Consider the following 17,363-nt stretch of genomic DNA (forward strand, 5'->3'; position numbering starts at 1 on the left):
AAATATCTCTAAATCCTGAGGCTTTTGGGTATCTCAGAGATATGGCCCAGGATGTTGAACCGATTGTATGGGAAACCGACTGAGGAAAGAAGCCTTAGACAAAAATCTTACTTCTGTACAGTTCAGAAATGACTGAAGCACTCTGTATACAGAGGATCTGGAAATCTGGATTCCAGATCAGCGGTTGCAGTTATGGTTTTATATGAGCCAATCTTCTTGCCTCCAGAAATCATTTATAAGGCCAAATAATAGGAGAACTGGCTCCTAAAAGAATCTCGATTCCTGAGTTATAGAAATACAACAAAATATTACAGATTTAGTGTTACTACTTCCCCAGAAAAGCAAAAAGAAATTAAAAAGAAAGAGAACAGTAATCATAAATACCAATTTGGCTCGTTCAAGCATTCAAAGCTGCTTACTGTTAACAATTGCCCTGGAAATACAAGTCAGCAAGCACATGAGATATGGGGGATGTTTTTATGGACACCGTGTGCTTGGGAAGACGAGCAAGTCCTGTCTCCGTGCTGGGTGCTGAAATCAGAGCATCACAAATTCTCCGGCATATGCTTGGGGATGGGGAAAGCAAGGACGTAATGTTGAGAAAGTGTAATACTGACATTGTTATTTCTAAAGTGCTGTAAACAGAGATGGTATTTGATAAACAGGTGCATAAAGCAAAACTAGATAAAGACAAAGCTCCTGCCTTGAATGTGTACCCCGGGTTCAGTTTGCTATAACACGCTGTCTTCTCGTTCAACCCCAGGGATGTGTCACTGTGCCTGTGTCACTGTGCCTTCCTTAAGCTAAACTTCTCTTTTCATACCCAATTTTCCATGGCAGACCCCTCGCTCGGTCCCAAGCGTGGGACGGCGCTGGGCAGGACCCGGCGTCCCTGGGTCGCTGTGGTGCTCACCCCGGTTATGCGGGGCAAGAGGCAGCCGACCAGGGTGCTCCGGCTGCACCCGCCGTTCCCCTCCCGCAAATTCAACTGCGCCAAACAAAAGAACAGGTTGGAAATTGAGACTGGCAATAAAGAGGGTTTAATTTCTTTTGTCTCAGTCCTGGCTTTTTTTTTTCCCCCTGCCGTTCGCACACTTTTTCTCTCTCCTTGAGTGCAGAAGGGGCATGCTTCCATCCCTCCGCCGAGAGGAAACGGCTTAGGTCGCCATCATGTTTTACAGGGAAATGTAGTTTAGAAATACAGCGGGGCCCAGCGCTACGAGGAAACATTTTATCAGAGAGCCCCGAACTGATGATTCAATTATTTTTCAATAAAACATCAGGGGAATGCGCAAACAGCTGCTCGCATCCTTCCACACAGCAAGTCAAACTTCAAGGGGAACAATAGCTGGCGAAAGGGGAGCCATCGCGGAGGCGGTGACAATGGGTTTCCTTACTCGGGGCTTTGTTTGATTTCCCCGTCTCAGTTTTGAACTCCCTCGCCGGAGAAAGGCGAGGGGGTAGGACGGGGAGAGGGGGAAGCAGGCAGAGGGGAAGGAGGGTCAGTGGGAGTTAAAGCCTTTTGCAGCCTTTCTCTTCCATTCATGTGGTAATTGGGTGTCAAGCAGAGATCAGTAAGATGGAGCCCGGCCTCTGTGCCCGGGTTAAACTGCAGCAGAAAGAAAGCGGGAGCTGAACCGATGGAGGCCTGAATGTCATTAGGGCGGGAGGAAGCGCCTCTCCCCCAGGAGCCCTTCTGCCGGGGTGCTGGGCTGGGGGGGCCGCTTCCCATTCAGGGCATCCCTGAAAGCGGCCAGACAAAGCGGGAGGGCGTCCGAACAATGCCGCACCCCCGGCTCTACCTTCAATAGGGAGCTCTAAACAGGCGTTTAACCTTCAGAATAGCTGAAAGTGATACTCAAAGCTGAGGAGGTGGCTCGCCGCCTCTGTTAGCCTCTTCCTGCGGCCGAGCCGGAGGCCACTTGGATGGCCGGAGGCGAGGAGGGAGGCTCTCGCCACCCTCGCTTCCTCGGCCCCGTTGGCACAGCGCTGGGGGTGTGCAAGGCCCTGTGTGGGTCGTGGGAGGTGTCACCTCCAGGGCAGGATCGGACCCCAACTCCCGCTCGGGCTGGCGAGGTGCTGGCGTCCCCGGGGAAGGCTGCTCAGCGCCCTCGAGGATGGGGCTAGAAGAAGGCAGGGCCATACCGAGGAGGGGGATGTGGCATAGTAGGGGTCGTATCCCAGTTCACAAGCCTGGGATTATTTGGTGAGGGATCTGGGGAGATCTGGGCAATGACCCCCTCCCAAGCAGGGGGATGTTCCGGCCTCAGACAGAGTTGCCATCGCCTGCAATTCCTGGGGTTGCCAGCCTGTACTGCCTGACCCCGACTACCCAAAGCTCTCCCAGAGCCTGGCCTGGCATCATTTGTGCCTATGGGTGGGATTTTTCATTAACCAGGAGAAAAGAGGGTCAAATCCTGTCTTATTTTGGAAGGTGGGATTTGCCACGAAAAGACCAGAGCATGACCCGGCCCCTGCTCCGCGAGCCTCACCCTGCTGCACAGCCCGGCCACCCCGTGCTGCTCCGGAGCTAAGCAGCAAAGAGCCGTAAAGACATCTGCTTCCCTAGTGAAGCCTTTCTGCTTTAAGGAAGAAAGCTGCCGTCCCTTCCCTGCCGCACGCAGGATGACGAGACGCAGGCGCTCCCCACAGACCATCATTTTGATGGAATCCCCTGCAACACAGCCCCTGCAAACTGGAGGGGGAGAAGCTGTCCCTGGCCCTGCTCCTGGTTACACTGGAACCACTCAGGGGAATCACGTATTTCCATTTCTAAAGAGTGTGCCAAAGGATAGGCCCTTCTTTAGTCCAGAATATTTCCCTGTCGCTGCTTAAAGGCAAAGCTAGCTCGCCAGTGTGTGGAGGAGCGGGTGGCTGTCATTGTCTGGGAAGACTCCAGCACACCAAGAGTGGCAGGAGGAGGATGGAGAGATGCAGCGTTAAAGATTGTCACAGACTTTCTCAGCAGCAGAAATTCATTTCACCCAGAAAGGTCCTGAGCAGTTTGCAAAGCCCCCGCCTGCATTTAGGCTAAAATATGCTCCAGTTTTGCACAGCAAGCATGGCCTGGCTGAGCTGGACCTAGAGCTGGAAAGAGATGCTGACCAGAGAGAAAGTTGCAGCATTATTTTTCTTAATAGTATTGTCACTGTCCAGGATGCAGGGTCCAGGAGAAGCAGTCATGTCCGTGGTGAAAAGTACGTTTGGTTTGTAAAGCTCTTTGGCTTTGCTTAAATTAATAGGCTAATAATAACCCAGGAAAGGATTTTAATGTTTTCCTAACCTCATGCAAACAGCTTTTTAAGTATTTTAATTAAAAAAGAATAATACCTCATACTTTATATATGGTACTTTTATCTATATACAGCTGTTGAGCCAGACTTTAGCTTGTTGATCAAAGGAGAGAGATATGTCTCGCAAGGTGTCTCTAATCAGAGAAAGAGGATTCAATTAACTTCTTCCTTAAAATTGCACAAATAAAAAGACATTTAAAAAAATCAGACTATGATTAAGCACTGGCTGCTTCTTTCCAAACACCTCTCTGCTGGAAGCATTTTGTCCCAGCATTGATGCCGGGCTCAGTACTGCACTTGCACTTGTATTCCTGGGCTGAGAGCTTCAGGGACGCTTGCACCTAGGCTTCACTTTTCCAGAGGAGCTGGGACTTTAAAAAGGCCCCCGGGATTTCAACCCAAAGCTGACAGCCAGCGGAAAAACTCTAATTGGCGTAGCTGGGTTTTGCAGGGAGTCTCGAAGCATTGCCAAGTGCGACACAACCCTCCTCAGTAAGGACAAACCCAGCGCAGAGGGTGAATTGTCCCCAGCCACCAGATCTCCAGCAGGGACCAGAGCTGCTACTTTTAATCCTCCCAACGCCGCAGTGCTGTCAGCATCACCAGGCAGGGTGGCTCCTTACAGTGTAACTCACAGCTACGAACACACCTTCATGGGGCTCTGCTCTCCCTGGGAAATCCGGCACGGAGGCGTGCGTACATGGTACGTACACGCCCCAGCCCTCCAGCACAGCACCGTGCTCCGCTGGTACTGCTGAGCTCTGCAGGTCCCCTCTATCGAAGGCCTGCGTATCAGAGCCACCCGTGCAGTTTGCTGAGCTGTTTCCCAGTCATTCAGCACCCTCCATCTCCCCAGAACAGGATCTCTCACTTTGGGGGGCCCTATCCTGCTCCTCTTGCCTGCACCCTGCAACTACGACCTTCCTCCTCCTCGCAGCCAGCCGGGAACGCAGGGCTTGGGGTGAGCTCCCTGCTATGCTCCGGCCAGGTCCCAGCCTCTCGGTTGCGTCGGCACCAGCAAGGGCTAAATCCTGCTCCTTGCACGGGCCTCAGCTGCGTCTATAATCCCCATCCATCTCCAAAACCCAACAATACAAGCCAGTCTCCACTTGGATGGGCTTACTTGCAAATAAATAACAGTCATACTTCCATAACTTCCAAAGCTATTTGCACCTGTGTTTTAACAGGCAGTGCCCTGAATGCAGAATTTGCTTGGCTTTTTTAACCTAACCTGCTCTCAGACAGAAAACACAGTGCTGAGCCTTGTGCCGCGGCCCCTCTTCCTTCAGAGTGGCTTTGTGTGCAGGGCAGCACAGCCATCTCTTCCAGGAAGGGAGAGCAGCGCTCCCATATCCTCCTGTATCACTTCAAACCATCCATCTCCAGCCAACGACCCCCAGGGCTGACTTAGGAGGAGGCCAAGCTTTCACCCGTTCCCTTTAGCAGGGAGCTGGGTGAGGCCGGGTGGTTTGGGTCGCTGCCCACCACCCGCACGGCACAGCGGGGTGACCTCGGTGCTGCCAAAGTCTCCGCCAGACACAGGCTCGAGCCGGGAGCCTGAGCGGAGGGGAACGCCGGCGCCTGGGATTGCTGCTGGCCTCACACCCAGCACGATCGCCTGTACCCGAAACTCCCTCTCCACCTCGGACAGGGTCTGGCCTGTCCCCTGCGTGGGTGACCCCCCTGTCCAGCGCCCTGTCTCCCCCTCCCCCGCTTCCCAGGGCTCTGACCCCCCCGGGGGGGGGGGGGGGGGGGGGGGGCTGTGAGACCCCAGGGGAGCCCCTAAAGAGGTCACCCCTGAGGTGAGGCGTTTGCCGAGCCCAGCCCGCCCTCCACCGGCGGCTGCGAGAGGAACAGCGGCCAAAAGTGGGACCGGAGCATCTGCAGAGGCGGCAGCCATCGCTGCACACCCTGCACCAGCCCCGAGGCCAGGGGACACCCCCAGGCCCCTAAATATGAACCCCCGCAGGCAAAGCCACCTCGTCTGAAGGCTGAGCCCCGCGGGCACTGCAGGGCTGTGGGGATGAGGCCTGTTTTCCACCGAGCCGGGGGGCTGCTTTGGGACAGAGGCTGTCCCGGGAGCTGCGCCCTTCCAGGAGCAGCGTTGGACCACGCTGCTCCACCACCCCGCGCTCCTCCCGTCCTCACCCGTCCCTGTCCCCACCTGGAGCTGGCTGCAGAGGTCAGATGCACCTCCAAGCTGGGCCTTGCCCACAGTCACTGTGTCCAGGGGATTGAATAAGCTAAAAGCTTTAGTTTTAGTTTGAGATGCTGGAGAAGCCATCAGTTTGAGCATGCCTGAAGGTGCATCTGGTATATAATGGATGCAAATTTCCAGCACTTTCCTCATGGTGCCTCTCGGCAGGCAACACACTTCACCCAGGCTCATGCAAGACATTTCTCCCTGGTACCCACGTACCATGAAGGAGCCAGTTTCTCCTGTCCCCAGGGTTGTGAAACCATCAAAAAGATGGTTGTGGCAGTGAGGAAAGGGGAACGGGTACCAAAAAACTTGTCTTCAAGGACAGAAATGAGCTGGGAGGTTAAGCATGGCCAAACATGGAGAGAAGCAGCAGGAAGAGGAAAGAAGGAACAGGAGACGGGTGGAGGAGCCAGATGTGCCAGGGTAAACGGGGAGAACTGGGCCAGGACAAAATGGGATGGCAACGCTGAGAACAGGACCAGGAGAAAGGGGGAGTGGGGAGTCGGTGGAGGGGTCTGGGGTCTCATCAATAGGTTGTTTTCACACAGGCATCAAACCCAGCAGCAAGGGGCTTGCTTCCCCCTGCTCCGAAATGAGCTAAAGTCTACACAGGGAGGTTGTGCTCTGGAGTGGCAGTTCCCAGTTCCCAAACCAGCACTGTCCCCCACCTCCCCACACGGAGAGGACTGTGCAAGGAAGAGGTAGGAAACTCCAGTGTAGCCCATACTCGTGTTTAATCGTAAGGACAGGACAGACTGGGGCAGGCAGGTACGTTGGTGTGGAAGCACAGCTAGAAGAGCAGACACACCCTGCCCTCACAAAAGCATAAAAACAAATCATAAAAAAAAAAGAAGAATAACCCCCAACCCAGAGTTTTCTCTGGAACAGACATTTCTGCGTGGTCTCCAAGGACTGGAATCAGACAGCGCTGCTAAGGCTGTTTCACATCAGACACAACGCGGGGAATCCATATAGCGCAAGTCAGATGTTTAACATGGACATTTCAGTTCGGAGCCCATCTCCTGCGGTAGAGACAGGGAGGGCTCTTGCGGGAAGGGATGCAGAGCACGTGAAGTCAGGCTCTCACAGAGACCACCCTCCGGAGGACCTTCTCTCCCCTAGGCAAGTTGCCTCCTGCATTCAGGGCACAGGCATTGCAGCAGGAAAGCCCCGAGAGCTGCTCCGTGGTGCTGAGTACATCTAAGCAAAGGCAAACCAGGCCCTTCATCCCACTCTCCCACCTGCTTTCTGCAAGGAAGAAGGTGCACGAAACAAGGCTGCATCCACGAAAGGTGAAAGTAAGAGACCCAGAGAAGTGTCCACAAGACAGCGGGGCTGGCTCATGTCCTTCACCACAGAGCAAGGCCACAAGGACATACATGGCTGCACCCACGCTGGAAGAGGAGAATCCGTCCCAGATGAGCGTCCCGTCTCCCTGTGAGAGAAAAGGGCTCTCCAAGAGAGGACAGGTCTGGGCTGCTCCTCCACCTACTGCACAAACCCGGGACACATTCAAAAGTACAGACAATAAATTAAGATTGGAAAAAAAAAGTCAGCGTGTATAATATATATATATATATAATATAATATAATGTGCGTGTGATTGTGAAAAATAGAAATGTCATCCCCAGGAGAGAGCAAGGCATGGCAGAAACACATCCCTGTCCCTCTCCCGAGCCCAGCACTACCCTGCTCCCCTGATTCACAGCAGAAACACACCAGCAGGGCCACGCAGGGGACAGGGGTTGCGCCTGGCACCCAGCTTCCCTCTGCCAGCAGGGGCCCTGTGCCGAGGAGGAGCTGGCTGCTTGGTGGAGGACTGGGGAAAGAGCCCAGCACTGGTCCCTTCACGGCCTTCACAAGGAAGGGCTGCTGCAGGCAGGAAAAGGGAGGGAAAGACAGGAAAAGCAAAGTGGAATGGCAGGGGCACCCCACCCCTCCTCAACTGGCTGGCGCCCTGCCCCTCCTGTGGCACGGGACCACCACCGCTGTACCAAGTAGAAAATAAAGCCATAATGAGTCTATGCTTTGGTATGTAACCATCCCCCTCCCCTTGGTCCCCCCTGTATTCCCCCAAACCATTATCTGTAAAACTTGTCAAATAAAATCTCTAGTGTGCCTTTATATCGCTCCTTGAACCTTTTCTTCCCCAGTGCCTGCCTTGCCCCCATCTCCCCAGCAGGATTTGGGAAGGTGCCTTGCTTGAGCCCCACCAGTTACAGCTTCTGCTGTCCCGACTGGATCCTGCCGAACGCTGCCTGGTCCAATGGCAGGTAGCGGCCTTGCCTGGCGTCCAGGAAGTACAACCTGTCCTTCACCAGCACGGGGTCAAAGCCCTGCTTCCGCAGCTCCGTCTTCTGGAACTTGTAGGTGCCTGGAGTGGGGAGAGAAGAAGGAATGAGGGGTCACCGGCTGCACACGCTCCCATCCCCACCGCCCCTGTGCTGCCCCAGACCCAGCCTTGCACCCCCATGCCTCCAAACCATCAGAGGAACTGGCTCGGGGCTCTATGGGACAGAGGGGCTCTATGGGGCAGAGGGGCTCCATCCTGACCCTACCGCAGATTGGCCTCCGTAACCAGGTTTCCCGCCCCCTCAGCTCCACACCCAGTGCGAGTATGCATGCTGCGGCTCACTTGTCTTGGAAACTTCATGCAGGAACCGCAGGAAGACGGGCCGCGCGTACAGTGGCAGGGCCTTTTTCAGCTCGCTGGCAAAGACTTCTAGGTCACAGGAGTTTTCTGGGTCGGCGATGGCTGCCATTCCCGCCTTCCCTTCAATCCCTAAGAGGCAGAGAAGAAGGGAGAGCACTAAGACACACTATCCCTGTAGCATCATCTCCCTCTGTGCTGCAAGGCCTCTGGCACAGACCCTGCTTTGTACCAAAGCGCTGGTGCATCCAGCTGTGTCACCGGCTGTGTCACCACCCCGTGGCTAAGGCTACCAGCGACACCCTGCGGTCACGGTCACCTCCTCCCAGAGGAGGCACTTGCAGCCTGTCCAGAAAGGACGCAGGGTCCTTCCAAACCAGCCAGAATCAGACCAAAGCTTGAGAGAGGGAAGGAACCCTCTGGTTCCTGCTAGGCACATCCCCGGTGGCCTCTTCTCAGCTCGCCCATGGGGAGCCTCAGTCCAGCCTCTTGCAAAAGCACATATCGATCCAGATGTGCAGGACACGGTCACATTCAAGTGCCGGAGGCCCCCCTGATCATCCTTTCCCCTCTCAGCTACCTGGGATCTCCACCCCATAAACCACCACGTCTGTCAGGTTGAGGATGCGGCTCAGTGTCCCCTCCACCTCTGTGGTGGAGACATTCTCCCCCTTCCAGCGGAATGTGTCCCCAGTGCGGTCCCGGAAGTACATGTAGCCATACTTGTCCATCACCAGGACATCCCCTACAGGAAAGTGAGGAACAGGCAAAAAATGAGGTGTCAGAAAAGCTAGGAGCAACCCTGGAGCATCTCAGGGCAGCGCCACTAGCCTGGGACAGCCTCCACACTTACTCGGGTACCCTTCTCCTCCGCTCTCGGCGGACAGAAGGGCCCTGCTTGCCTCACCTGTGAGATAGGCAGCGTCCCCTTTTGTAAACACGTCCTTGGCGATTTTCTTGTTGGTGGCTGACTGATTCAGGTAGCCGTCAAAGTGCTGCAAAGGGTTGCTCTTGACAATGCGGCCCACCAGCTGCCCCGGCTCCCCTGCAGGGAGAAAACGGGAGATGAAGGGGGCAAGCAACCACCCGCACCCAAGCAAAAAGGGTGTCTAATGGTGTTGGTGGGGTTTAACTGAACAGAGACTCAAACCTAGGTAAATTATCTTGAAGTATCAGGAAAGACTCACACAGGGCCAAGGAGACTTATCCCTGTGGTTGCCCTCACCTGGTTTGCAGCGGATACAGACACCATCCGGTCCCCGGATCAGCTCCATGGTGTCTTCATCCACCCGCACCAAGCCGATGGGGTACACGTCTGGTAGGATCCTGCTGTTGAAGCCGCACGACCCAACCTAGGACAGAAAGAGCTCAGAGCCGTGGGTAGCAGGGACATCTCTCCCACCCTGAGCCTGCTGCCCACGCACATCCAGGATACCAGAGAGCTGGCACTGCACAACAGCAGCCAAAACCCCTCTGGGTGGATGGCAACCCACGCAAAGCCTCTGGAGCAAGAAACCAGGAGCAAACAGCCTGTCTGGGCTTCCAACCCTGCCCAGGCCAGCAGGCACCCTCTGGGACACGGAGATGGTGGTGGAGCCTTACGTTGTTGTCAAAGTTTCCCAGGCTGCAGTTGCACTCGGTGGCCCCGTAGAACTCAGCCACCTGGGCGATGCCAAAGCGGGCCATAAACTCCCGCCAGATGGAGGCACGCAGCCCGTTGCCAAGCGCCATGCGCACCCGGTGCTGCCGCTCCACCTCCTGGTACGGCTGGTTCAGCAGGTAGCGGCAGATCTCCCCGATGTACTGCACAATCTGGGAGGGATGGAGAGGAAAGACTCACTAGGACCCAGGACGTTTGGGGTTTCCTCAGGGCAGGTAGGAATGGCACAACACACCCAAAGTCCCCTTAAGAGGCCTCGTTAAAACCCAGGAGTCCTACTAGCTCGTCCAGTGTCTGTCCCTTCCCGGTTAACCCACAGACTCCTCCAGTCTGTGAAACCTATCTGAGACCTCCTGGCTAATGCTGGAGCATGGGAAGGGTTTGGACACATGGAGTTACCACCCCAGGTGGGAAGGACACAGCCCCACCACCTTGGAAGGTGGTTTGGGATGGACAGGCAGAACCGGTCCAGGCCTCCCCCTCTTCCAGTGGCTGGGCTCTCCCCAGCACGGCACAGATCCCCAGGCTCCGCTCCCCAGTCCCGTCTGGCCCCTTGCCTCACAGCCTCACCGTGCAGTTGTATTTCACGCAGTCCTCCCAAAAGTGCGAGGCCGAGAACTTCTTGCGGATGACAATCGTCATGCCCTGCAGCAGGCACTGCCCGACCCCCACGATGTTCCCTGCGGAGAGGCAGCCAGGGGAGCCCTCAGTCCCCAGACACCTCCAGCCCAGCCCGCTCAGGAAGAGGACTGGCAGGGCAAGGCAGAGGCCATGCGCTGGCTCACCGCAGATGGGTGTTCACCTAGCCGAAGCCCCCAGGACCACAGGCACTGGGGAGGAGACGTGTGGCAACAAGATCTGGGGCAGCGCTTTGCACCTAAACATTCCAGCATGTCTCAGCCAGCCAGGTGGGCACCGCTTCCCCTTCCCCCTGACTTTCCACATGGAGCAGCAATAAGGTGCAGCTATTCCAAAGCCAGGCTAGGAGCTGGGATAACCCCCCACACTCACACTTCCTGCTCCAAAGGTCAGCCAGATCGATTCTTGGCTCCCAGGGAAAGAGCAGAAAGCCTCGGTCAGACACTGCCAGCAGCAGCCAGCTCCTACTCAACATGGAGATCACTGCTGCACCAGCCTCCAGCCTGAGCCCTGGGCTTGGCTGGGGGGAAGAGACAGTCCCAGCACGCAGGGCTCCGTACGGCACACATTACCTGCAGCGTGGTAGAGCGGGAGGCAGTCGTACATCACATCATCAGGCCTCATGCGAAAACCGTAAAAAACTAAGCTGGACATGCGGAAGTACCTGGGGCGGGAGGGTGAAGGGACATGTCAGCAGCTGGGCCAGAGGCGCTGTGCTAGGACAGGGCAGAGCTCAGCTCTGTCCTCCCCCAAGCCCCTGCCCACGGCCTTACCGGCAGTTCACCACAATGGCAGCCTTGGGCAGCCCCGTCGTGCCAGAGGTGTAGATGTAGAAGAGTTTATCTGGAGAGCAATGAGGAGGCAAGGTCACATACCCAATCTAGGAGCTGGCTGAACCGGGAGTGGGGGACAAGTCAAATTTATGCACTCTGCTCACGCCAGTTGAGCCAAAACTTTATGTGACAGCACCAAGAACATGCCGTCTTCACCCTGGGCAGATCAGGTCTGTTGGACACATGGAGGGCATGACAGGGTACTGCTCCACACAGGGCTGGGCTTCAGACACCGGAGTAATACCTATCCCAAACACCCCCGGCCCTGCTGCAGACATCTGCCACTGGCATCCTGAGCAGACGTTCTTGCCAGTGTTGTAACTGGCTGATCCGCAAAAACACCACCACAAGTTTGGCCCCCAAGAGCTGACCACATACCAAGAAAGCCCTTATCAGGGGGGGTTGGCTGGTGCCGCTGGGCCATCTGCAGGAGGGGGTCCAGGTGTTTCACACCAGGAAGCGCAGACTCGGGGCTTCCTTCCCCGGACCAGAAGAGATGGATAGATTTCTCCAGGGAGGGCTGCACTTCCTGCATTGCTGAGAAAGAAAAGAGGGGAGATGGAGAAAGACTATAGAGTGGTTACAGCACAGAGACCCCCTGCCCTCCCAGTCCCAGGGAGACACGGCCCCAGGTAGCAGTAGCCTCACTGTGCTCGGCAGAGTCCCCAAAGGGCTGACAACCATCCCAGGTGGATGTCATTCCCATGATTAACAGATGCTGGGGCCACAGCCCAGGCCTCTTCAGGGACTAGAAGATCCTGTTCTCCACCTCTCCCCAGCCAAAACCTCTTTGGTGCCAAGAGGTCTGTTGGCACCATCAACCTCAGAGGTGTGGGCTGAAACACATGAGGAGCTGGAGCCAAGGTGCTGCAGGGATGTGGCTAACAGCCACGGAGAGCAAGGGGAGGCTCGTCCCGTGCAGCGGGGCAGGCCCAGCCCAGCCCAGGGCTCCACATAGGGGATGGACCCGAGAGGCACAAGGAATGATCCTCACACCCAGGCTGGCCTGCTTGGGAGCCAGACAGCACTGGACTCCAGATCCTGCCCAGCTCTAGATCCTGCCCAGTGGCCAAAGGGACCAACAAGAAAAAAATCAGATCCAGTTCCAACTGTCCACTCTCTTCCAGATCCCTGCTCTGTGGTGGGCAGGAAAGGAGCACTAAAATCTACTGACAGCGCCCCCGAGTTCAGAGCACCCCGATGCACCTGCCTGTCCCTCACCTTCCATCATCTCCACCCCAAAAACCACAGCCTTGGAGTTGGAGATGGTGATGCAGTGCAGCAAGGCCTCCATGCGCAGGTGGGAATTCACGAGGGCGGTCTCCACCCCAATCTTGGCCAAGCCGAGCCACAGCCCCACGTACTGATTGCGGGACTCCATGAAAAGAGCCACCACGTCACCAGAGCGGAAGCCTTGGCCATGGAAAAAATTGGCCACCCGATTGGAGTACTCATCCAGCTGCTGGAAGGTCCAGCTCTCGCCCGTGCCTTGGAAGATCAGCGCCGTCTTCTCTGGATACTTGCTCGCAGTCTTCTGGAAGATCTTGGCGATTGTGTTCTTCTCTCTCACGTGCCTCCATACCTGCCACTTCACCCGCAACAGGACAAGCCCCGTGCTGCCAAAGGAAGGGGAGCAAGAGGGCAGCTGCTCAGTGACCCCTGCAAAACCACTTCCTCCAGCAAAGCCAGCACAGCACAAGGACCATGTTAGGAGCTGCAATAGCCCAGCACTGCTCCAGGCCCTACTCTAGGTCAGCAGCAGCTCTGGGTGCTCCCCTGAGCCATGTGGACATAGGCAGAGGTCCTCTGCAAATATTCTTATAGCCAGGAACTGATGGAGGCCAGGGAGAGATGTGTTTTGGAAGGCTGCAGACAGGGATGTCCCCGATCAAAGGGGCATCTTTGAGCCTCAGGTGCTCTCCAAGAGGTACCACCACTCCCTCCCCACAAATCCTTGCCAGGAGCTGGCACAGCCTGGTACCAACTCAGAACTGACCCTGCACAGGCATCTGGTGCCACGTCACCAGCTTTAGGGACAGGGTGAAGTACAAGGACAGTCACTAGACTTCAAGCTCAGCTGAAATCTATCTTTCCTGTGAAAACTGCCTGAGAGTTTGGAGCCGCCCGGGCGCGGCAGAGGGAGATCTCCTTCCAGCCGGGCTAGGTGCCAGCAGAAACCCAGGGTTGTGCAAGGAGCTGGGGGCTGCACTCACACATACACCGGGGCAGAGCAGTGGGCCATGGGGAGGGTGGCTGGTTGGGCCATCCCAGCCTGGACACCTACGTGACGTCCCTTCGTATTGTCTTGATGAATATGAGGAAGAAGTCCCATCCGCCGGATCCCAGGTAGAAGATGAAGAGAGCGGGGATGGCCTGGGCCCAGGACAGTTCCAGACTGACCCTGAAGAACAGCAGCAGTGCTGCAAAAGCAGCCAGACGCAGCATTGTGGCCTGCAGAGAGAGAGAAACCACGGCCATCAACCCATGCACACTGGACTTGGCGATAACGAACCCATGGGCGGGGGATGCGTTAGCAGACCCCAATTTCCTGGATGAGGTCCCTGAGTCACCTCCTGGCAGTGAGGACATAACCCAGCAGCCCAGAGCTCCCACAGATGTAATTTTACCGGACCTTGGAGATGGCCTCCAATTAAGCCACCAGCACAGCACTGCTTAGTGCCAGCTGAGAGCCCGGCCATTCCCACCTGGGGAGCCACATCCTGCACACCAGCCAGGGGCACGGCCACGCCCCAGCAGCATGAGATGCAGGATAAAGCCACTTCATGGATGTGGGAGCAGAGTCACAGCAGGAGACCTTGTACAGATGTTTGACAGGCATCAGGACGATGCCAGGCAGGGCTGGCTCAGCCCCTCACATCCAGCCTGACAAAGCCCAGCTCCAAATTCCTCCCTACCCCAAAGATCCCTCCATCCCCATAACCCAGGTCTCCCTGTCCCCCAGCACCAGCTCTCCTGCATGCCTGGCTCTAGGACAGCCAGCACGGCTGGTGGGAGACCGCAGCTTCACACGCTCCCTGACATGGCTCAGACAGGAACAGGGACAGGAAACTCAGTCCTTTGAGCTCTGCTCGTGTTTGCAAACCCTTGTGTCTGTGGGCAGTTTCCTGGCCTGGCTCTGCTGGAGACGCTGACAGAGCGGGTTGGGGACAAGGCCAGGCGCAGGCATGCCCTGGCCAGGCTGGAGTGGGCAGAACAAGGGCTGTCACTGCTGCCAGGAGCACCCAGACCCCTGCCCCATGCCCTGTGGACAGCAACTCAGCCTCTGGTACTTGTCCCCCAAAACCAGCACCACTGTCCCCATCCCAAACACACCCTAGATGTGGCTCTCAGACCCGCAGGAGACCACGATCTAGCAAAGGCTCTTTTTGGGTGACAGCATTGGGCAGAGGAAAGTGACAGTGCTGTGACCCTCACAGCTCAAGGGCTCCTAGATAAAACTGGTCCTTCCTGGCATGGACACAGGCTGAAGAGGAAGGAAACACTCACATCATTTCCCTTTCCCTCTTGAAGGTGGATTCACTGCTCCGAAGCTGGCAGCCCTGGGTGGGCTCTGCCACAGCTGGTGGGGCCAGGAGCCACGCTTGTGGCTTTCCCTCTACTCCGTGCAGTTCCCCCAGGTCTGGGAAGCCTCTGTGGATTTGGTACGAGATGTTGGCAGGGTGGGAGCCAAGGCAGTGCCACATGGTCCCTGCGCCCTGGCATGTCACGCAGGCTGTCTCACCTCCGAGCTGTGCCACCGGCAGCAGGCAGGGATGCACCAGAGCACAGGATGCCACTCCCAGGTGGGGGCCTGGGGACACCCTCCCATCCACAGCCCCTGCCCAGAGATCCCCCCTCATGCCAGCAGCCTCTGAGCTCTCTCCACCAAACAACTCCCAGGCCTGAGGTCCCACAACACAGTCCCTCGGCCTTTTAGCAGAGCAGGACCCACTGCATTTTTGCCTAGGAGCCTCTCTCTGCAGTTAAACAGGGCAACTGTCAGATCACCATCAAACTACTATGCCTCGGCCAAGACCTGGCCCCTTCATTACAAGCTCACATCAAACGGACAGACATGGAGAGCCGGCGGTGGGGGAGCCACACTCTGTGTGGGCAGCAAGGTGCTTAATCTCCTACTTGAAGGCAAGACGGGCCCAGACAGGCCCCTGTTACCCTCTGCTCACTTCTCTGCCTCACACCGGCATGCCCGGTGCCTCCCGCCGAGAGATAACTGGTACATTACCGAGAGATAACCGTTGCATTACTGCCAGAGACCTCCAGCCCTGCCGTTAAGGATTCAGGTCTTGTCTAGCTGCATCAGCACAGAGAAAATTAAGACCTGCTTGTAGCTCCACAGCCAGCGGGCACGACGGCAAACCGCAGGGATCCATCACCCGGGGGCACAGAGACCCAAGGAGAGCTGGGGAGAGGGACCACCCTGGGGACCAGGTCACAGTGGGGGGACAACAGGCAGGCGACCGGGTTCCAAGAAGCCCCAGCACTAATGGTCAAGCTCCAGGGGCTGGGAGATCCCCGGAGGCATCTCTCCAGCATAAGCAGCTGGGGAGGCACCTGTCCCCCCACTTGGCCCTGGGCAGGGTGACGGGGATGAGTCCGCCGGCCCCGGGGAAGGATGGGGAGGGCAAAACAGGGGGACCCCATTTCGCCCTCCCCGTCCTTCCCCGGGGCCGGCGGGCTCATCTCCCGCAGGGAGGACAAGCAGCGCAGCCCCAGCCCCAGCCCCATCTGAGAGGGCAGAAGGACCGGGAGACCCATGAGGGCCTCACGCCGGGGCTGCAGCCGGGACCCTCCTCCCCTAACCCCGGCCAGGCCCGGGAACCGCCCGGGAAGAGCCAGTATCCGCAGAGGGAGTCCCGCAGCCCGCTGAGGAGGAGGCCCGCAGCGCCTCATGAGGAGACGGCGGAGCTGAGGGGCCCCGGTACCGCCCGCGCTGCCTCATGAGGAGACCGGGAGGCTGAGGGACCCCGGTACCGCCCGCAGGGCCGCGGCGCCTCATGAGGAGACCGTGGGCCGCGGCGGCCCCGCCCGGCCGCCCGCGGGGAGGCAGCGTGGCCGCCACGGCGGGGCAAAGCGACGCCAGGAGGTCACGGAGGGGGAGGACGGTGCCGCGCTCTTACCGGGCTCCGGTGCGTCCGCTGCGGCCCGGCCACCTGCAGCGGGAGCGGGAGCGGGGCCCGCCCGCCGCTGCGGCACGGGGCGGGGCGCGCAGCGCGGCCCGCCGGGAGTTGTAGTCCCGCCCGGCGCCACCGGTTCGGCCCCGCGGCGGCGGGCGCGGTCCGGGGCAACGGCAGGGCTCGGGGCGGAGCGGGGCGCGGGGCGTTGCGGCGGGAAGAGGCGGTGAGGGCGGCGGGGCAACGCGAGGGCTCTGTGGCGCAATGGATAGCGCATTGGACTTCTAGCGCGGTGACGGGAGTCATTCAAAGGTTGTGGGTTCGAGTCCCACCAGAGTCGCATTTTGCCGCCGAGGCGCGGCGATCGCTCTCGGGGTTCCGCGACCGCAACGGGCCGGGGGGAGCCGCCGACCCCGGCCGCTGCCGCCGCGCGGGAGCTCGGCTGCCCTGGGCTGATCGCGGCGGGGGAGCAGCCCCGTTTTCGGGGCGGGGGCAGGTGCCGCCCGCTTACCGGGGACGAGTGGACAGGCCCACGCGGGGAGGGGACCTCCGGGACTCGGCCGTGCGGGGGATGAGCGGAGGGGCAGCGATCCCAGCGGGTCCGTCCGCAGTTCTGCAGCAGCATCACCTCCTTCGGCAGGCATTGCTACGGCTTCCCCTAAACGGTCCCAGCAGCGTGGGCACGGACCACTGCTGGCGGCGGTGGTGGAGCTGCCACTCGTCTGTAGTGAATATGTCCCCCAAAAAAAGGTATTTTCACGTGGCTTGTGCCTGACCTGCCCGCTCCCCTCCTCTGCCGCCGCTGCTTTCCTTCTTGCAGACTCAACAAGCGACAGCCATGGCAAACAGGACCCGCGGTGGCCGTTAAGTGATCTGGCTGAGCAGATGCAGTTTAAAAATACATTACGTGCCATTTCTGTAGCGCTGGCAGCAGCCCACCAAGCAACACGCGG

General features: G+C 57.9%; 1 protein-coding gene and 1 non-coding gene across 2 annotated transcripts; one reads left to right on the top strand and one right to left on the bottom strand.

The window, feature by feature from the left end:
- Positions 1–6,211: 6,211 nt before the first annotated feature.
- On the bottom strand, positions 6,212–16,584 carry SLC27A4 (solute carrier family 27 member 4). Its single transcript, XM_075519672.1, has 13 exons — positions 16,417–16,584; positions 13,563–13,729; positions 12,500–12,894; positions 11,657–11,815; positions 11,219–11,288; positions 11,018–11,109; positions 10,377–10,486; positions 9,749–9,958; positions 9,372–9,498; positions 9,054–9,191; positions 8,727–8,891; positions 8,132–8,278; positions 6,212–7,870 (listed from the first exon to the last, which is right to left on the bottom strand). Exons 2-13 carry the CDS (start codon positions 13,721–13,723, stop codon positions 7,713–7,715), a joined length of 1,932 nt encoding a protein of 643 aa, XP_075375787.1. The 5' UTR covers positions 13,724–13,729; positions 16,417–16,584; the 3' UTR covers positions 6,212–7,712.
- Positions 16,585–16,660: 76 nt separating this feature from the next.
- TRNAR-UCU (transfer RNA arginine (anticodon UCU)) lies at positions 16,661–16,750 on the top strand. The gene is given in 2 exon segments: positions 16,661–16,697; positions 16,715–16,750. It is a non-coding gene; the product is annotated as a tRNA-Arg (tRNA).
- Positions 16,751–17,363: the final 613 nt, after the last annotated feature.

This window comes from Mycteria americana, chromosome 17 (assembly GCF_035582795.1).
Source record: "Mycteria americana isolate JAX WOST 10 ecotype Jacksonville Zoo and Gardens chromosome 17, USCA_MyAme_1.0, whole genome shotgun sequence".
Classification (NCBI taxonomy): domain Eukaryota; kingdom Metazoa; phylum Chordata; class Aves; order Ciconiiformes; family Ciconiidae; genus Mycteria; species Mycteria americana.

Excerpts from the sequence above, each read along its gene's own strand:
- SLC27A4 (XM_075519672.1), bottom strand. The coding sequence starts at position 13,723 with ATGCTGCGTCTGGCTGCTTTTGCAGCACTGCTGCTGTTCTTCAGGGTC. Across the intron at positions 8,892-9,053 it reads GGACGCTGCCTATCTCACAG|GGGATGTCCTGGTGATGGAC; the intron begins GTGAGGCAAGCA and ends ACTTTCCTGTAG. Across the intron at positions 7,871-8,131 it reads GCATGAAGTTTCCAAGACAA|GCACCTACAAGTTCCAGAAG; the intron begins GTGAGCCGCAGC and ends TCCCCACTCCAG.